Source organism: Pocillopora verrucosa, chromosome 13, assembly GCF_036669915.1.
Source record: "Pocillopora verrucosa isolate sample1 chromosome 13, ASM3666991v2, whole genome shotgun sequence".
In the NCBI taxonomy this organism is placed as follows: domain Eukaryota; kingdom Metazoa; phylum Cnidaria; class Anthozoa; order Scleractinia; family Pocilloporidae; genus Pocillopora; species Pocillopora verrucosa.
The window spans coordinates 4,559,259-4,576,530 of record NC_089324.1 but is presented as its reverse complement, the minus strand read 5'-3'; the positions used below and the strand labels follow the sequence as shown (position 1 = coordinate 4,576,530).

Genomic DNA, 17,272 nt, shown 5'->3' with positions numbered 1-17,272 from the left:
TCGAATGGTAAAAAAGGCAGCATCGCATCCGTTATTTTCAGCTTTTTTGCTGGTTTTGCAACACATACACACCCTCTGGCCCATCCTTAGAAAAGTAGACAGATTTCCGGTCCCGCCTAAGACATTTATTTATTGTCTTACTCGCTAGCTTGCTATTTATTGTCTTACAATAAATAATGACAAGCTAGTGAAAGTTTGTTGTTCATCGCCCTAGTACGTACCTTGGTACCAGGCCCTTCTAGAAGAGTGTACATATAACGTGCTCAGAAACCTACGCTTTGCTACTTTCGCTTGGTTTTCTTCCGCCATCACCGTTGTAAGCATTTTTTTCTTCAGATCCCAAAAAGGAAACTGTATTTTGGAATTGTTAACAGGATTCCTCTACGAAGACGCAAGTTTTCATATAAAAACTATTTCGAAATTCTAGCAGGCCCAGTCTTAAAGGTAATTCCGAGAAGTTTTGCTAAGATCTAGACACGTGAACCGATCTATGCTTGCGAAGGAACTTCTATTACTTTTTGTATTTTGCGGAGTGGAATTTACCTCTGCTTTATCGGAACAACGGGAACAGAGATCGCAATGCCGTAGCCAAACGGTATTTTGTCCTTGCACGGACAGGCGAGGAGTGAGTGGTCATGTGCTTGTGGTAACGTGTAGTGATCAAAACGATCCAAAACTTTATGTTTGCCCAGGGAAAGCTTTTTACCTAGAGGAGTGTGGAAAAGGTGAGCTTGTTGCAATTTCGGTGCAATTTAAGTTTTATGTTAAAATTACGGAGCTACTCTAATGTTATTTGTTAAGCTTAGCTTTGTGGAGATCTCTTGTGATAAATTTGTTTAACCTCTGTCAGAGTGGACTCTATTGCCCAATTAGTTGTGAAATTGGAAAAGTTAGTGATGGAGGAGGAGGGTTACCATTTCACTGCAGTAGTGAGGCATAGATTCCAAGGACTCATTTTACGCCTTCCTTTAGTCCTATCGAGAAGTTACAGTAAATTTGATTTCACCTCGAAACTTCCGCTTTCAAATTATAGTTCCGAGATTTATAATTGATTTGATGTCACTTCAAAGCCTTCGCAAGAAAGTAGTGCTTAAGGAATTGCAGTAAAAAAACGATGAATGATGATAATGGAGATAAGGTAAATTGCCTCATCCCTATCAGATTCAAGGCCTTTTTTAACCCTGTAACTCCCAGAAGTGTTCAACATGTAATTTCTCCCCACAATATTCATACATTACTCAGCAAACAGGTTATGAGATACCATACAATACTTTATTTTATGTGAAGCTTACACTCAGCACAATCAGCTTTAAAAGTTTACAGATAATTCAGGGTCTTTTTAATCCTGATCTAACATTAAATTCTTGTTACTAAGGGGAGAATCTTCAATTAGATCTTAAGAGTTAAAGGGTTAAAGAGTTCTTTGTATAGCAGTTTCATTTACATACATGCAAAACTTTTATTCCCAAATTTATTGCTGTGGTGAATTTGCTGGCACAATTTGCAAATAAGATATCTGACTTACAGTATGGGTGCTTGTCACACCCTCTTTGGATTGTTATTGTGATTCAAGACTATAACCAGGTCTTCACATAGTGAAATATTAAAAATTTCAATATCAGAAATGAAAGTGGAGAGGCATTCACTGTACTTATATACCTCTTGTACAATGCAAATGCCAGAATTAGGTCTGTTGAGTGACTCAATCTATTTATTGTAAAAATGTGCACATCCTCTGTATAAGGAGAATTTGCTTAACGTTCAAGATCATCATGAAGCTGGCAGTTGTTTCCTTTCCTCTTATGACCTTAGTCTCTTTGTCTCTGATCAAGCAGTTTAGAAGCTTGTCAATCTTAGAGGTATCTGGAGGTTTTGCCTATTGCAAGTTTCCCCCTACCACCTTTAAGAGTTCACCCTTGAAGGAAAGTGAGTTTGCCCTCACCTCCACCAGTTTGCCCCTAAATCTTTGGTTTCTTACAGCAGAACTTATTCCTTTTCTGTCTAAATCATAGTATGTTATTTTTTTTGCCATGGCAAACATGATAAGTAGCCATGAAACACTAGCTCCGCTGAAATGACAAGTGCGAATATCAAACTGCTGCCGTGTCTATTTTGTAACAATCTTGGTCATGTGCATGTCCAATCAGCAAAAAGTGATTCAACAAATCTTTTAAAGGGTATTGTTGAAATATATTATTTCTGATAGGGTATGTTGTATGTAAAGAGTAATTGCAACAGTTATATTCAGTACTACAAAGATGGGTTTATTGAGCAGCCTAGGCTTTTGAATTGTGTCATTAATTGTGGATATTGATGCAAAGTTAGGGTAACCTGTGGTTATTAACTTCATACATTATCAGAACCAACTCTTTTTTAGTTTGAAATAATATTAAATCATTCAGTTATTTGTAAAATATCCAGTTCACAAACTTATTAATGATTAATTGATTGATTGTCTTTTAATTTAGTGTACTTTTTATCAAAGAGGCACAGACGTGACACAGGAAATTGTAATAATGGAATCATTCCAGGATCCCCTCACCCCTCAGATGATGCAGACCCTTATATAAAAATGAGGCCTAGATCTTCCATAACAAGAGATTTGGATGACAGCTACACATTTGAATGCAAGGTCTATTCAAATTTTTCGGCAAATGTAACATGGCTGATTAATGGCAAACTTATTTCTCTGGATGGAAAAAATTGGAAATACAAACTTACTTCCTGCAATCGAAATTTAGAGGTCAAAATGATTTCAAAAAAAGATGAAGGAAACTACACATGTGTTGTGACAAACGAGAAGGGGAAAAATTATTCATATACCGTTAAGTTGCTCGTGAGAGGTAGGTAACCATGCCTAAGGTCTGTAGTATAATCTTTAGAGCAAGGTTTTCCCCCCTCACCACTAAGACCCAAGTATAACACATGCCTGTAGCTGCCAGCTTGCCCTAAATTGAAAGGAAAAACTATTATCCTTAAATTATGGTGCAGACTGAACAGGGTCAAGTGTTATATTTAGAGTTATCTCTCTATTGTGTTTGACTGGTTTAGGAAACTGTTGTCTTCAATCATATGAAATCATGTCATAAGACATTTAAAAGAAAACTAGTAAATTTTAAATTGATGCACTTCATTGCCACACTTCAACATAGAATTTGACCAAACACAAGATTTGATGTCTTCTTTGCCTGAGAAAGCAAAGAATAGTTGGAGATGGATGACAGTAGATTTTGGGTGAAAAACAGCAAGAAATTTTGGCAGATCTTTCAGCAAATAGGGTAATTATTGTGGCAGGGGTAATTGGCCACATATTGTATCCCCTAAGACATTAAATAAGTTACGATGTCTTCTGTGCATTCAGCTGGATGATGGAATTTGTGAAAAAGTAGAGAAATAAGGAAAGTTATTCTAAGGACCTGAAAAAAGGTACAGACATTAAGAAAAAATTTTTAAAATAAATTGATGCAGATTTGATATATTTTTCTTTTGATTTTTTTTACCACTGTATAATTTAGTACAGGGGTATAGACTATTCCTTTATATTTTGCTGGGTAAAATAATGGGAGAGAGCCACATTTTGGTAAATTACATTTAATTGTTGGTTGAAACATTGAAAGCCATAGGGTTGAGTTGAGAATGGAATTTTTGTACCAACCTTCTGCATTGACCTTGCTGTACAGGCTATAGGTTTTTAGTGCAATCTTTTAGAACCATGAATGTAGAAGAGTGAACAAATTAAAATAGCTTGTAAAACATCTTTAAATTTGATTACAAAACCTCTTGTTGGTGCAGATAGACTGGAACTGCAGGATTAAATACAATGAAATCTATTATAATTGAATACACTGACTTGGCTTCGAGTACAAGGAAAAGGTTGCAGTAACAATTTATTCTTACAAAGTTGTCTATTTTAATTTTTAGTTAAAGGTCCCCCAGTTATAGAGTATGCAAAACTTGAGCATGGGGACACAGCCTACATTGGAACCACAGTCAACATAACTTGCAGCATACAAGGCTTTGATGATATGAGTGGTACATTTTTGAAGAACAATGAAAGGGTATCTGAGGATGGTGAACTACTGAAGTATGAATATTTCTATTTAGGAAAAAAAGATACGCCTAACAACTTTGTTTTTTATCTGGAAATTAAGAATGTCACCATGGAAGATGCAGGAAACTACACTTGTCTTGCTTTCAAATCTGAACAGGAATCAAGGGAAACATTTCTTCTTGAAGTTGGTATGGTAAATTACTCTTTCTTGCATTCATTTAGTATTTTTTTGTACTGTACCATCTACTCTGTGTGGTGATGTATCACCTGCTAGTTTTTATGAACCCCCAATCTTATTCTGCTTCCCTCCAGAAATACATAATTGCAAAATAGTATCCTCTACTTAATGTTTTGCTATTAATATTAATTATATCTTCTCATCAGCTGTTTTCATGAGTGTGTTGGTATTCATTTTGGTCATGCTTGAAGTTAATGGTCTTATAAGATAAGATTGACTCATTCATACTTGTGATGACTATGTGGAGAACCGATTTAAATTTGTAAATCTTGTGAGTTGATTTATTATCTGTGTCTTCCAGCTGCATTACAAAATGTTATGATATTTATGATTCATGCATGGACATAGGATCAAATTTTCTTCTGTCATTTGAAGTTCACACTTTTGGTTCCACAAATCAGCACCCCAGGAGACTTTTGTAGCTTTTATGTTTTGTTTCCTCATTTCAGGTTGTGTGATAATATTATTTTCCTGGAGAACTGATGTTTCTTTCAACTTTCCTCTTATTTACGTGCATATTTACATGAATGTATGTACTGTATGCATAATTTACAAATGATAAAGCCCTGGGAAATTCTCCTGAGGCTTGAAATTGTTAAACAAATATGCAAGCTCAAGATTTCTATTGCAGCAGTTATTTTGGTCACCATGGATGGTGGGTAGAGAAAAAAATTTTGGTTTCCAAGTTTGTAGTGAGTCAGGTGCCAATTTGGGAACCTTTGTTTGAATGATATGAAGGAGGTTGTGATGTTTTGATTACTTCAAGTTAATGCTCTGGGGTCAAATGAGAAAAACATTCTCATTGTTGTCTTAAATGAATTTATTTCCTTCTCCTTGAATTATCAGGTACACTTTTCTTTCTGTAAATTAATATTTTATTTCCAGGGACTAATCAACTGTTTTTTTCTGGCCATCAAATTGTGTGGTTATATAAGGTTTAGCTCAGAGCCATGCAGATATATCTTTTCAGCTTGTGTTTTATTTTCCCTAATGGAGCTCAAGGAAATTCCCTCCTTTATCTTTTGTAAATTGTGTACATTGGGAAAACAGAACATACAAGCTATAGGCAACTGTTGTTTTGAATTATATTGCAGGACCATGTTCAGCAGGTTTTTATTGCCCTCCAGGAAGACATGGTCGCATTCCATGTCCTCAAGGAACATACCAGCCAAACATTGGTGAAACATCTGAACAAGCCTGTAAACCATGTCCTTTCTTTACTAATTCATCAAAGAATCCAAGTGGTATACGACCAAATGTAAATGAAACTGAGTGTCCAGGAGAAGATCCAAGTAGTACAAGAAAAGGTACTGCATGGATCCCTAAATCAAAGTTAGAGAGGTCTGCTTGTGCTTGGGTCTTTTTGTTTTGCCTTTGAACCCTAATGGTATCTTGAGATCTGAATTTCATATATGTAATATGCTTTTTTGACCTGTGTAGTTCAAATAACTTATTTTACTTTTAACCAGTGTTGACTTCAACATCACAATATGTCACCGAGATTGCCATAGGCGTGGTTTGTGGTGTGGTTTTTATCATGGCTGCAGCATTTCTATCATTTATCGCAAAGAAGAAACGTTGGCTGTGGTTCTCTTCTGCAAGACAAAGCTGTAATTCAGGGTGCCAGCCAATGTTAGCTGAGAATGGAGATGTAGAGAATGCTGAGTGTGCTGAAGTTTTGAGACAGTTGCCAGAAATAGGTATTCAGTAACTTTTATTTTGCAATGTTTATTACAACAATCTAATCTATACCCAGCCGATGACTTAGCAGAAATAATACTTAAATGAAAGCCCCCTTTCAGGAATTTTCATTCAATATACTAAAACAGCTACTGTATTCTTTGCCATATGTCAGTCCAACCATGTGCAAGTTTGTCTTGTTTAAGTTTAAGATGTTTAATTGAATCATATTCATTTTATTTCACTACATTAACCCTTTTAACTCCCAGATCCAATTTCAAATTCTCCTTACTGTCAACCAGGCAATTCATATAATGTTAGTTCAGAGAATTTAGTATTGGATCAACTAATTATCACCAAATTGATATTTTTCTCTATTCTCATCACTTATCTGTTTGATATTGTATTGATATTGTAAGGAGAAATTCTGTGTTGGTCACTCATGGGAGTTAAAGGGTTAAATGTTGCATCATTATACCTGTGTTGTTGCATTGTTAAGGTTTGTTTTCAATTTTTACATTTTTTTTTCATTCTTTGTTTTTACTTTGCATATTCCCTTCTTCCTTTGTGAGCAGAACATAAGACTTCAAAATAAAAATGCTGTTGCTTAGCATGAGTTGTGCATTTATCAAAAGCCTGGTTGGAACATGACAACTGGTTTGATTTTGTTTCAGATTATGAACCAAGGCATGACGTGTTTATATGCTACTGTTACAAAGATGTTGACTGGGTGAAAGAACTTCATGCTGAGCTTGAAAACCGAGGTTTCAAGTGCTGTATTGATTTTAAGAATTTTGCTATTGGAGCACCAATAATGGAAAATATCACTGAAGCAATTTGCTACAGTAAAAAAACAATTGCAGTACTTTCCCCAGATTTCATCAAGAGTGATTGGTGTACACATGAGCTACACAAGGCGCTTGCCAGGGTGCAATATCATCAGGTTGTACCAGTTATGTACAAGAACTGTGAAATACCATTTGCGCTTCAAGACACAACCTACCTGGATTGGGAAAACTGCAATGTGAAACCTTACTTCTGGGAACAGCTTGAAAAAGCTTTAAGGAAACCAAATGGCGAGGCTTACAACAGGAGACAGCTCCAAAATGGAAGTCAAAGCTCCATGGTCTCTGACAGTCTCTAAATGGCAGAGTGAGGTACCAGTAGGTAACATACTTAAGAGCAGTAGCCTTCAACTTTCGAACTTTTTAAAAAAATCGCGGCCACTTAACATTACCGATTTGGCTGAAATTTGGTATGATGGCTAATTTTAGAGTCATAACCACGAATTGGGTATTAAAAAGTTCCAGTTGTTTTTGCTTGGCAAAAAATCGATAAAGCCGACCAAGTCCGCCCATACTTGCCTGCCAATATGGCCTATCGAAGGTGTTCTTATGACTTCGACTTCAGTACTGTCGTAACGATTTCCTAAAATCTCTTGAAATATATGAAAAGATCTATCCTTTTTCTTAACATTTACTGGAAAAAATGTGGGAGATAACAGATTTTGATCACAGGTTATCTCAATGTTCGAAGGTCGTTTTGCGCCGCCTTGAACAGTAAAAGATTCACCCCAACTTGTTAGCCTGATATCTCCAATGTTACCTCGATCCAGAAGTTGCCATTTATATGGAACAATCTTTGTTTATGGACGAATTGATTCCATTAATAAAAAAATTGGGGAAATGTCAAGGTCAAAGGAGAAAAGTTGTTAATCTATGATGAATTAGCTTTATTTGGGACCAGCTCCTAAAGCAGCTAACCGATCAGAAATAAAGTCCAAGTACTCATTTCGTCCAGAGTGAAAGCAAATTCCAGAAGTTTTCCTAATATTACGGAGGTAACTGTTGATTTTGGGCAAAAGCAAATATGTCTGGGCGACATTGTTGCAATGGGATAAATATTTGGTTACCTAATGAATGTAAACAATAGATCCGGTATTAACGCTCGGAAGGGTTGATTTCGCATACCGTTTTGAGAACGAAAATTTCGGAAAAGAAAAGATTCTTGCGAATTCCAACCTGGTTTGTTTGGTGGTGATTGGTGACTTGCTCAAAATCTGAGCCTGTAAGCAACATTTGCAGTTGATCCTCCTTGTCACGCCAACGGTCTAGCTATTCTTCGTTAGATATTACGTAAATTATATCATGCTTTTGAGTGGGTCTTAATTTAATTTTCGTATGTTTCAGTGTTCTTATCAGTATAAAGGAAACTCAACCTTTCGGGATACTTCCTTTCCTTCCTTTTTTTCACCAGCGGTGAGCGCAAAATGCACACATGAAGCGCCCTCATTAAAGGCACAGACATGAATTGAGTTTTGTTTGAAATAAACGTCACCTCGTTGGAATGCGCGGGCAATCGCTAATTGAGTTTGCTCTAAACTCTATTTTGCTTTGAGAGGCTGTTCGTGAAGGATATTTTTTTAAAACTTCTTTCTATGGCCTTAAACAAGCTGTACACCTAATCCATGTGAAAAACGAAACTATGAATTCGAATTGAATCCTTGTTCATCACTGAACTGTCGGTTGTAGCGAAAACGGAAGAAACCATATTTCACGTATCTTTTGATGGCAATAAGACAGGTACAGAAGCCGAAAAGGGACAATCCAAAAATATTTTGTAAATCCAAAAAAATATTCAGAATCGATATCATTTAGAAAAATCGCTTTTAAAAAGTTTGTCAAATCGACAAAACAAATTCCAATCCGTGACTTTCCACTCATTTACCGAGCTTTAAAACTCCAGACCTTGCAGACCTTTACTTCTTTAGCCCTCTAGAAAGACTTACATTTCCGGTTCAAATTCCCCACCCCAGCCACGTAAGGTTCAAATTTCCTATTCCCCAGTCACGGACGACAGTAAAATACCCGTGAGTTGCCCGAGTTTTCCCTTTTCAAAGAAAAAAATGAACTTGGGTAGGGCATTTGAACATAATTTTGGCTCCGTAGGTTGGAATTGAAGAACTAATTTTCAAGAGTTCAATTTCCACGGGAGGGAAGTTGAAGTTTCGAATTGATCGATGCATAAGCATGAAATTTGTCTCAGTCCCTACTCTAGCCCACAGTGACTAAATTTCGCTTCTCAAAGATGCATCAACGACGTCTAAGCCCCATAAATGAGGCTTTATGTCTCGAGTACAAACCGCACTTGACCAACATCATTTTAAAGCATTCTCTTTATGCAAAGAACTAGAAAATAAACTGAGGTAAAAGGGAAGTTAATCACTGACATAATAAATTTGGCTTTCTGTTAAAAACGAGAACTTTTCCAATATTTTACCTCGACGAAACCAACATCTAAGTGTTCTCTACAAAATCAAAACAAATTTCAACTTTTGTACTTGTTGTGGGCAAAATTATCAAAGAAATATGAAGGAGAGTAAAATGATAAAAAAAACTACTAACCTTATCTAAACAGGATCCTCAAATAAAGTAATAAATTTCCACTTTTATTAGACTCAAGAATAAACTTGATTGCTTGTGCATTTTCACGAGTCCAAGTTGATTGTCTATCTCAAGCCACATTCCGTTTCGTGTGTGTGGTTACTGCTAGAGTGTATTACGTTGGTATTTAAGGCTTACTTTTGATATAAATGAAAATTACTCTAACGGACTTGCCAAAGGTTGGGTTTTTCTTGTACTGCAAACTTGAGGAAATGGTAAACTGACTCCTGTTGGAAAACATGTTGAATTTGCGTATTATCCACTAAACCGGTTGCGTGACCTGTAAGTACTGTATCATTAATCTTGAGTTTGCAGCGATTTAATTTAAAAAATGACCAACTGCTATCACCAATAGTATATAAGAATTGATAAGAATGTTCCTTTCATAAAATCCTTTGTTCTCAAAACGGTAAGCGAATTAAACACTGAGCGTAATTGCGCGTGGCTTGTTTAAATTCAATTAGTTACCTAAAATCAAACCATTGCAACAATTTTGCTTGAATATCATCGCATTTATGCTAAATCAAAAGATATTTCCATACTATTAGGACACTTTCCGGGCGATAAATGTACTTTAACCGTTTTCTTCTGATCGTAAATTGATTTAAGAGCTTTATAGGACCAGGTCCCGAACTTAGCCAGGTCAATACGGGTTGATAATTTTTTTTCCTTGACCATTTCATTTCCCCCATTTTTTTGTTTATGAAATCTGTTCATCTGTGAATAAGCGTTGCTCACAGTAAATGGTAACTCCTGGATCGAGGTAATACTGGAGATATTCGGTTTCTAAGTTGGGGTAAATTTTTCACTGCTCAACCGAGGTAACACTGGAGCTATTCGGTGTCTAAGTTGGGATAAATTTTTCACTGCTCAATGCGGCCTAAAGCGACCTTAGAATGTTGGGATCATACATTGTTAAAACCAAACATTTGCCATGGTTTTTTTAACTAAATGTTAAGGGAAAGGGAGTATCGTTTCACGGATATCACGAGATTTTGAGAAATCTATACGATAGGACTCGAGTTGAATTCAAAAGATCACCTTCGATCCGCCATGTTAGCGGGCAAGTACGGACAGACCAAATGCACTTTCCCGTTTTTTTGGCAAGCAAAAGTAACTAGAACTTTTTAGTATCCATTTCGTGATTAGGCCATGAACTAAGACTTAATACCAAATTTCAGTCAAATTGACCGAATGATGTGGCCGACAAAAGTTCGAAAGTTACAGACTGTTGTGCTTAACCCTTCAAATCCCAAGATCTGAATGTTAATTCTCCTCTCTAGCTGCTAAACATTTCCTTGTAAATTAGTTACGAGGATTTGGTGTTAGATCAAAATGAAAACTTCAACCTTATAAGTTTGGGTATTCTCGTTACCTTTTTGCTGCATGAGTTTGCTTTTGTGAGCCAATGGCTAACACGAGAGAATTTTCGCTTAGCATAATGATGCTTCAAGCAGAAAACCAAAGGACAACCCCCTAAATTTTTTTTAATTCTACGACTTTCCTTGATCACACAAAGAATTATTCATCATGTGCCTGGGTGGGGCATTTGAAGGCAATTTTTGCCTGGGGTGAGGAGGCTTTGCCTGGGTTTGGGGGGGGGGGAGGTGCAGGTTTTTAAAGCTTTGATTTGCCAGTGTGACCATCAATAAAGAAAGATAATAACTATTAATATTATTATTAATGCCACAAGTTAAATATTAAATACCAAATACTATGTTTATAATATAGATTGCAATGTTTTACAAGGATTTCCATCACTGAGAAAAGCTGTAACTTCACAAAATCATTCTTATGTGTGTTTGCATGATATCACCAATCAGCACCAATTAGTGCCATGCTGCCAGGTTGACGAATGAGGGGCAAAGTGTTCACTAATCTTGATCCAAGGTTCTTTGTCGGCAAAGGCATTTGTTGTTTAAAATGATAAACAAAATAAACCATGGTTTTTTTCAACTAAAATCTTGAAGACAAATTTAACATCTGTGCGAAGCCAGGTACTATTCTCTATTTATTACTGATATTGATTTAACTTATTGGCTCGAATTTTTGATCTAGGGGATATCTAACGAGATGTAAGGTTTCATTTTGATCAATTTTTATCCTTTCACTCCCAAGAACTAAAAAGACACTCTGTAATAAGAACTACAGTTGAACCCCATCAACTCAAACTAAGTTTACTTAAACCCCCCAATAACTCAAGATGACCTTTCCCTTCACCCCATTTTTGGGTCATTTACTGTCAGCTCACTCAAACCTCCCTTAATTCCAACCATTCTTTGTTTCCCTTTGGAGCCCTTAAGTTAGCAGGGTTCTACTGTACAGTGGTGTCAAATCATAATCCTATGTATGTTGTCTGGAAAATGTCTATCAGATTGATCCTTGAAGTGATGCATATCTTTGCTTGACAGTTTGTTTAATTGTAAGAAGAATTTTTATTCTGTTTTAATGTGGGAGTGAAAGGGTCAGTGAAACCAGAAATATGCTCCAGAAATAATCTTGTGCTTTTTAATCAGGGCCATCAATGAAAAGAACAATTATATGATACACACTTTAAGTCTGGTCCCTTGGGAAACACCTCTGTTTTCCCCTTCAGTCTCAATGTTTCCTAAGTTGAAGGTGAGAGAAACATGAAGACTCGAGATTAAACAAAAGGGAGCTGTTTCCCAGAGATCAGACATTACATGCTTTGTTATACACCCAGAGGACAAAATCCATTGAGTTCTCAGTAACTAGCAGAGGGCTAACAGCAAATTTTATGGAAGGAGCCTGTGGCCTCAATCAGACCACAGGCTTTAGCCATGTTCTGATCATGAACAAAAGCTGGACATTGATGGCACTGAGTAACTGTAACCCTCTTGGGATCATGTGATTACAAATCAGCCAATCACAAGTGTGATTAGCACAAGGGAACTATGGTTTATAAAAAGTGAATTTAAGTAAGGGGTATCTAGATTTCAAAGAATAACCAAATCTTCTTAATTCTGGCATTTTTGTTGTGTGACAAGGTCTTTCTCTTTCTGGCTACTCTTGGTAATCTTTTAAAACATTTAGCAGCTACACATTCAAGAAGCGCTCAAGACTCAACTGTATGTTTTTTTTTTTTTTCAGGACCAGGTGACTAATTTTTCTCTAAAAGATGTTTAACACCATGGTCAAGTCATTGTTTGGAATCACAGAAGGGGATACACATTTTTTAACAGAGGAGATAAATTTATTTGGTTTTTTTGATGCTCACTTTTCATTTAAGTTACAGTTGGGTGGTAATTGAGGAGATACTGTAGGTTTCTTAGTTTTGGACTTGGACATGCCCAGTAATGAAAACATTATTCCATTGCATTGGAACTAACAGATCATAGTTCATTTGTTTATTTATTTTGTGATGGAACTCCAGATGCACAGTAGTATTGTTTTTATCTTTAATCTAGGCTGGCTGTTCACATCAGTCCCCCTACTTGACAACTGTGACCTAAGTCTTGGCTTTTGATCAACAGTTCCCATTACAGTGGTCACATAAAACAGTAAAATGAATTGTATCTCAAGACCAATTGGATGTGGGCTGAATTAGATTATTTATTTTCAATTTCTATGCATGATAGTTTATTTAAGTTTGTCCTCATCAACCATCAAGCAATATAAATCACTAGCCAACAATCTACATTTTTCACAGAAAAAGTTCACATTTAGAGTTAATAAAATTTTTATAGATAGCTTTTATAAATAGATTTCAAGGAGAAAGTTTAGTTTATCATGCTTGTTTCTGAAGGCCAAAACAAATTCTACAGTATTCCAAACAGTTCTCATTTTTTTGTTGACAATATTAAAAAGCAAAAACTTAACAGATGTCCTTTCAACCTGACAAGAAAAATGAAATTTGACTACATTGTAGTTGTTGTACATTATTCATTAAATTCTTAATTTTTATTAAGCTAGTTTTCACTTTACCCTCATCAATTGTCAAACAATGGAAATCAGGTGATAATCAAATTGTTTAACAGTACTTTTAAAATTAACTTTTCTAGAATTTGTAAAACTTGTATAGCAAATGTTAAATTAAAAAAATTAGATATTATAAGAAGAAAGTTAAATTTACTGAGCTTGTAAAGTTACAGTAATCTTTTGTGTATTTAACAAATTAAACATTAAAGTTAATGTAAAACCACTTTCTTTGTTGTAAATCTCAGTGGGGTTCATTTGCACCCATCTGGGATGGGCAGGGAGGGGGACAGGGAGAAGTTGAGCAGGCACTCCCATTTTGAATTGAGTATTTCCTCCAATAAGTGCCCTCAATCTACATGATTAAACACCCTCCCACAAATGAGCACCCAACTCCTGGGCCCTTACATCAAACAAGCAGACCTCTCACATGAGTCCCCCCTCTCCTCCTTAACTTTCTTAACCCTTTAACTCCCATGAGTGACCAACACAGAATTTCTCCTTACTATCTCTATACAACATCATTTAGACAAGTTGTGAGAATAAAGAATATCAATCATAGCTAGAATTACTAATTGATCTGATACCAAATTCTCCAAACCAACACAATGAGGATCATTTGGCAGACAGTAAGGGGAATTACTAATGAGATCTTGGGAGTTCAAGGGTTAAATAATCAGGATACAAAATCCCATTTCTATTGCCAGTTGGGCTTTATTTTTAACTTTTTAAGCTTCAACTAGAGAATTCAGTACAGAAGAATAGTTTCTTATCTGTAAAATGACTTCCATCTACTGTTCTACCTCCACATTGACTTCACATCAAAGAGGATAATGTTAACAAAAGTTGTCTTTCTCTTAAAGATTTAGCTAAAACAAAGTTTACGCTCTTTGAAATGAAACCTTTAGTGCCCCCCCTTGACTGAGCACCCTCATCCAATAATTCTGCGTGAAAAAATGAGTGCATCCTCATGCAACATGATTGCAAATGCATGAAACACACACCCTTTCAAAATATTTGTCTGTCTTGCCTCAAGGTTTTTTCATGTACATTATCAACAGGTAATAACATGACTTCTTGCATAATTTGGTGTAATAAGCACTAATGTAAATTTTTCAGACTACAAATTGCACTTGCCCTACAGGCCCATGCAATTTTGTTGTCTTTGAAAAATTTGCCTGTGCTTATTCATACCAAATTGCATTCAAAATCGTGTTATTACCTATACTAATCAGATAAATTTCCCCAGTTAATATTTTCTGCATTCTCACTTGACTACACACGATAACCCTTCACACCCAAACATCAGTATCCACATTCTCCATACTCATCTCTATACATTTCCTCTAGAACTGAAAAGGAGAATTTGTTAAGCAATCAAAGCTCCCTTGGTTGGTGATCATTTCCTTTATTCTCCTGATCTTAATGATAGATTCAGCTGTATTACTGTGAGGAGAATTTACATGCTGGGTCACTCAGCGTTTAAAGCTAGGGTTTTACAAAAAAAGGAACCTGGACCTTGGAGGTTGTTTGGATACCTTATCAGCTTAAAAAGAATTGTTTTCGCTGAAGCATGAAATAAAATTTTCAGTGTTTTTTCCCTAGGTTCATTTGGAATAATCACGTGTACTTCTCTAGAGAGCATGGCAAACTTTCTTACACAAACTAACAAGAGTTTTTAGCTGAGAGAAGTAATATATGGTCAACAAGATAATGGGAATAAAAGGCTTTTAACACAATTTAATGACTTAATATTATGTGATGTATGAAAATACAGCTAGTTGGCATGTTTGATTGTGCCTTCATTTCTTGGTCAGTGGTATCACCTACTCAATCACATGGCACCTTCCATTTTCTTTTGGGGGGGGGGGGCAGTTGAGGTCAGCAAATTAAACCTTACATTGTAAGCTATAAATCTTAAACAGTATGTTCCCTTTATTGCCAAGAAATCTGGTATGTGGAGGCCTAAAACAGCCCAAGCACCTCTTCTGTGACTGGGTCCAAGTCTATATCGTAGAAGCAAGGTCTTGTAGGTAAGCCTGGCATGGTACTCATCTGCAACGTTCAAAGATAAAAAAAAAGAAAACACAAAAATAATAACAGTTTGTTTTACTGAGCTGGAATGCCATGTGAAAGGTAATGGAGGACTTTCTTAGCATATCATCCTTGGAGGAAAGCTGTCTCCTTAGTCTGCATGGCTGGCAGTTTTAAGTGCTCTCTGAAGGGTCAAGCAGTGAAGCCAGGAGAGGTTGGGGATGAAAATTTGTGGCTTTACCTCTCATTACTTTAAAGTGGACACAAAACTACCAGCAGATGCAGTAATGTGCAATACAGGCCACTGCATATGGCTTTGTACTTGTCATGCAACACACACCCTCCCAGTGAGCATGTTGTGACAAGCCCAAATAGCAGTTGCAAAGAAGAGATGTAATGAAATATGTTAAAAAAAACACATACAGTGCCAACCAATGGATAAAGAAACCCTGCTCCAACACTTGCTCGAACATCACGGATGGGAAGGACAAAACCTGCAAAACAGAAAACATGTATAAGAAATTGAATTAATGAAGGCAAGGAATTTAAAGTATCATGCTACGCCAGCAGATTGTCTTCCTGAAAGTGATGGTTGGAGATGTAGGCATGATTACTCCTCCCTCCTCTTCCCCCCCCCCCCCCCACAGGTAGGAGCAGAGACCAGACACAAGAGAGCAGTGGTAATCGAGCCTATTTGAGATGCAGCAGTAAATTGTGATCAAATCATTTGTCAAGGGTATTAATATTTTGAGATATTGAGATTTTTGGCCAAAACTACAGGGATAGTGTAAGGTTTTCCTGCCTGCACTCTGTGCATACAGGTCCAGATTTGAGCTCCACATGATTTGAGTTTTTGGGCAATTCATGAAACTTTCACCATGGGTTGTTCAAAGCAAGGTTACGAAAACCCAGTGTTAGAGTGAAATCTGATTTCAGATCTGGAAACTTTAAGAGAAAATTCAGGGCGTGAAATTGCACCTAATACAGGCGCCAATGCAACTAAATTTTTCACTTTGGCAACCAAATCCTGAAAATTAGTGGCCAAATTGGTGACTTGAATGTTTCATCATAACCTTACCTAGAGATATAGTGAATCAAAAAGATTTGCAAAGACAAATCCGCGGCAAACTTCCTCGTCAAGTTTGTTTCCAAAACGCAGCACATGCATCTTGATCGATAATAGACACCACCTTAGATTTAGGTGAGCTTAAACATTGCATATATCCATCCTGGTGTCCTCTTTGTAGCACGTTAAAGATCTTTTCCCTAACTTAATTTCTAGAATGATGACAGCGTAAAAAAAGGTTTTGTTTGTCTTTGAAAATGGTGACCAACTTTTTTTGAATTGGCAACCACTTTGAAGAATTTAGGAGCCAAGAGGCTATCAGAAAAAAAAAATTAATTTCATGCCCTGAAATTTGGTATAATTCTTTTTGTCTACAATTTGCTGATTGGATGCACTAAAAGGAACATATTTATCCCAAAAAGGCCTCTTAATAAAGGAATAAAGAAACCGAGATAAAAAGTTAATCCTGGGTTATGCTACTTGGCCTTCAAAGAACTATCCCCAGGAGTGTACATTGAATAACAGTGCACCTGCAGGAAAACCCTTTAAACTACTAAGGGTATCCTGCAAAGGATAAGTGTTAAATACAACGAGAGAAACAATTCTCATGGTTGCTTTTCTCTAATACCCCAATAGGAGCAGAATACCCCTCTCTTCCTCCTTCCCCTCTTTCTCTATCCAGGGGGGGCAGGACAAAAGAAGCAATAGATGCAATTGAAAGAAGGTTGAGTTACAAGAGGAGAGATACTGGAGACAAGGCTGGCCAGAGACTTCATCTTACAAAGTTATCCCGAGGTAAGTTAACAGATTGAAGCAACCTGAAG

General features: G+C 36.5%; 2 protein-coding genes across 4 annotated transcripts in view; one reads left to right on the top strand and one right to left on the bottom strand.

Moving 5' to 3' along the window:
- The first annotated feature begins 233 nt into the window (after positions 1-233).
- Positions 234-12,662, top strand: LOC131776475 (uncharacterized). 3 transcript variants are annotated; one of them, XM_066160129.1, is made up of 7 exons: positions 234-725; positions 2,469-2,843; positions 3,922-4,239; positions 5,384-5,596; positions 5,759-5,989; positions 6,644-7,136; positions 12,524-12,655. In XM_066160129.1, exons 1-6 carry the CDS (start codon positions 491-493, stop codon positions 7,111-7,113), a joined length of 1,842 nt encoding a protein of 613 aa, XP_066016226.1. In that variant the 5' UTR covers positions 234-490; the 3' UTR covers positions 7,114-7,136; positions 12,524-12,655. The 3 variants fall into 3 exon arrangements, with proteins under 3 accessions (XP_066016226.1, XP_058948662.2, XP_058948653.2); XM_059092679.2 differs by having other exon boundaries at positions 235-725; positions 6,644-7,126; positions 12,524-12,662; XM_059092670.2 differs by having other exon boundaries at positions 235-725; positions 6,644-7,132; positions 12,524-12,649.
- Positions 12,523-17,272, bottom strand: part of LOC131776391 (C-1-tetrahydrofolate synthase, cytoplasmic) — a 27,353-nt gene continuing 22,603 nt past the window's right edge. The window contains exons 35-36 of the mRNA XM_059092567.2: positions 15,806-15,876; positions 12,523-15,403 (exon numbers count right to left, since the gene is read on the bottom strand). Of these exons, the coding sequence (XP_058948550.2) occupies positions 15,314-15,403; positions 15,806-15,876 (161 nt within the window). The 3' untranslated portion in view covers positions 12,523-15,313. The remainder of the gene's footprint in view (positions 15,404-15,805; positions 15,877-17,272) is intronic.

Coding starts and splice junctions, on each gene's coding strand:
- LOC131776475 (XM_059092679.2), top strand. CDS start 491: ATGCTTGCGAAGGAACTTCTATTACTTTTTGTATTTTGCGGAGTGGAA. Junction 5,597..5,758: donor TCCAAGTAGTACAAGAAAAG/GTACTGCATGGA, acceptor ACTTTTAACCAG/TGTTGACTTCAACATCACAA. Junction 5,990..6,643: donor GAGACAGTTGCCAGAAATAG/GTATTCAGTAAC, acceptor ATTTTGTTTCAG/ATTATGAACCAAGGCATGAC.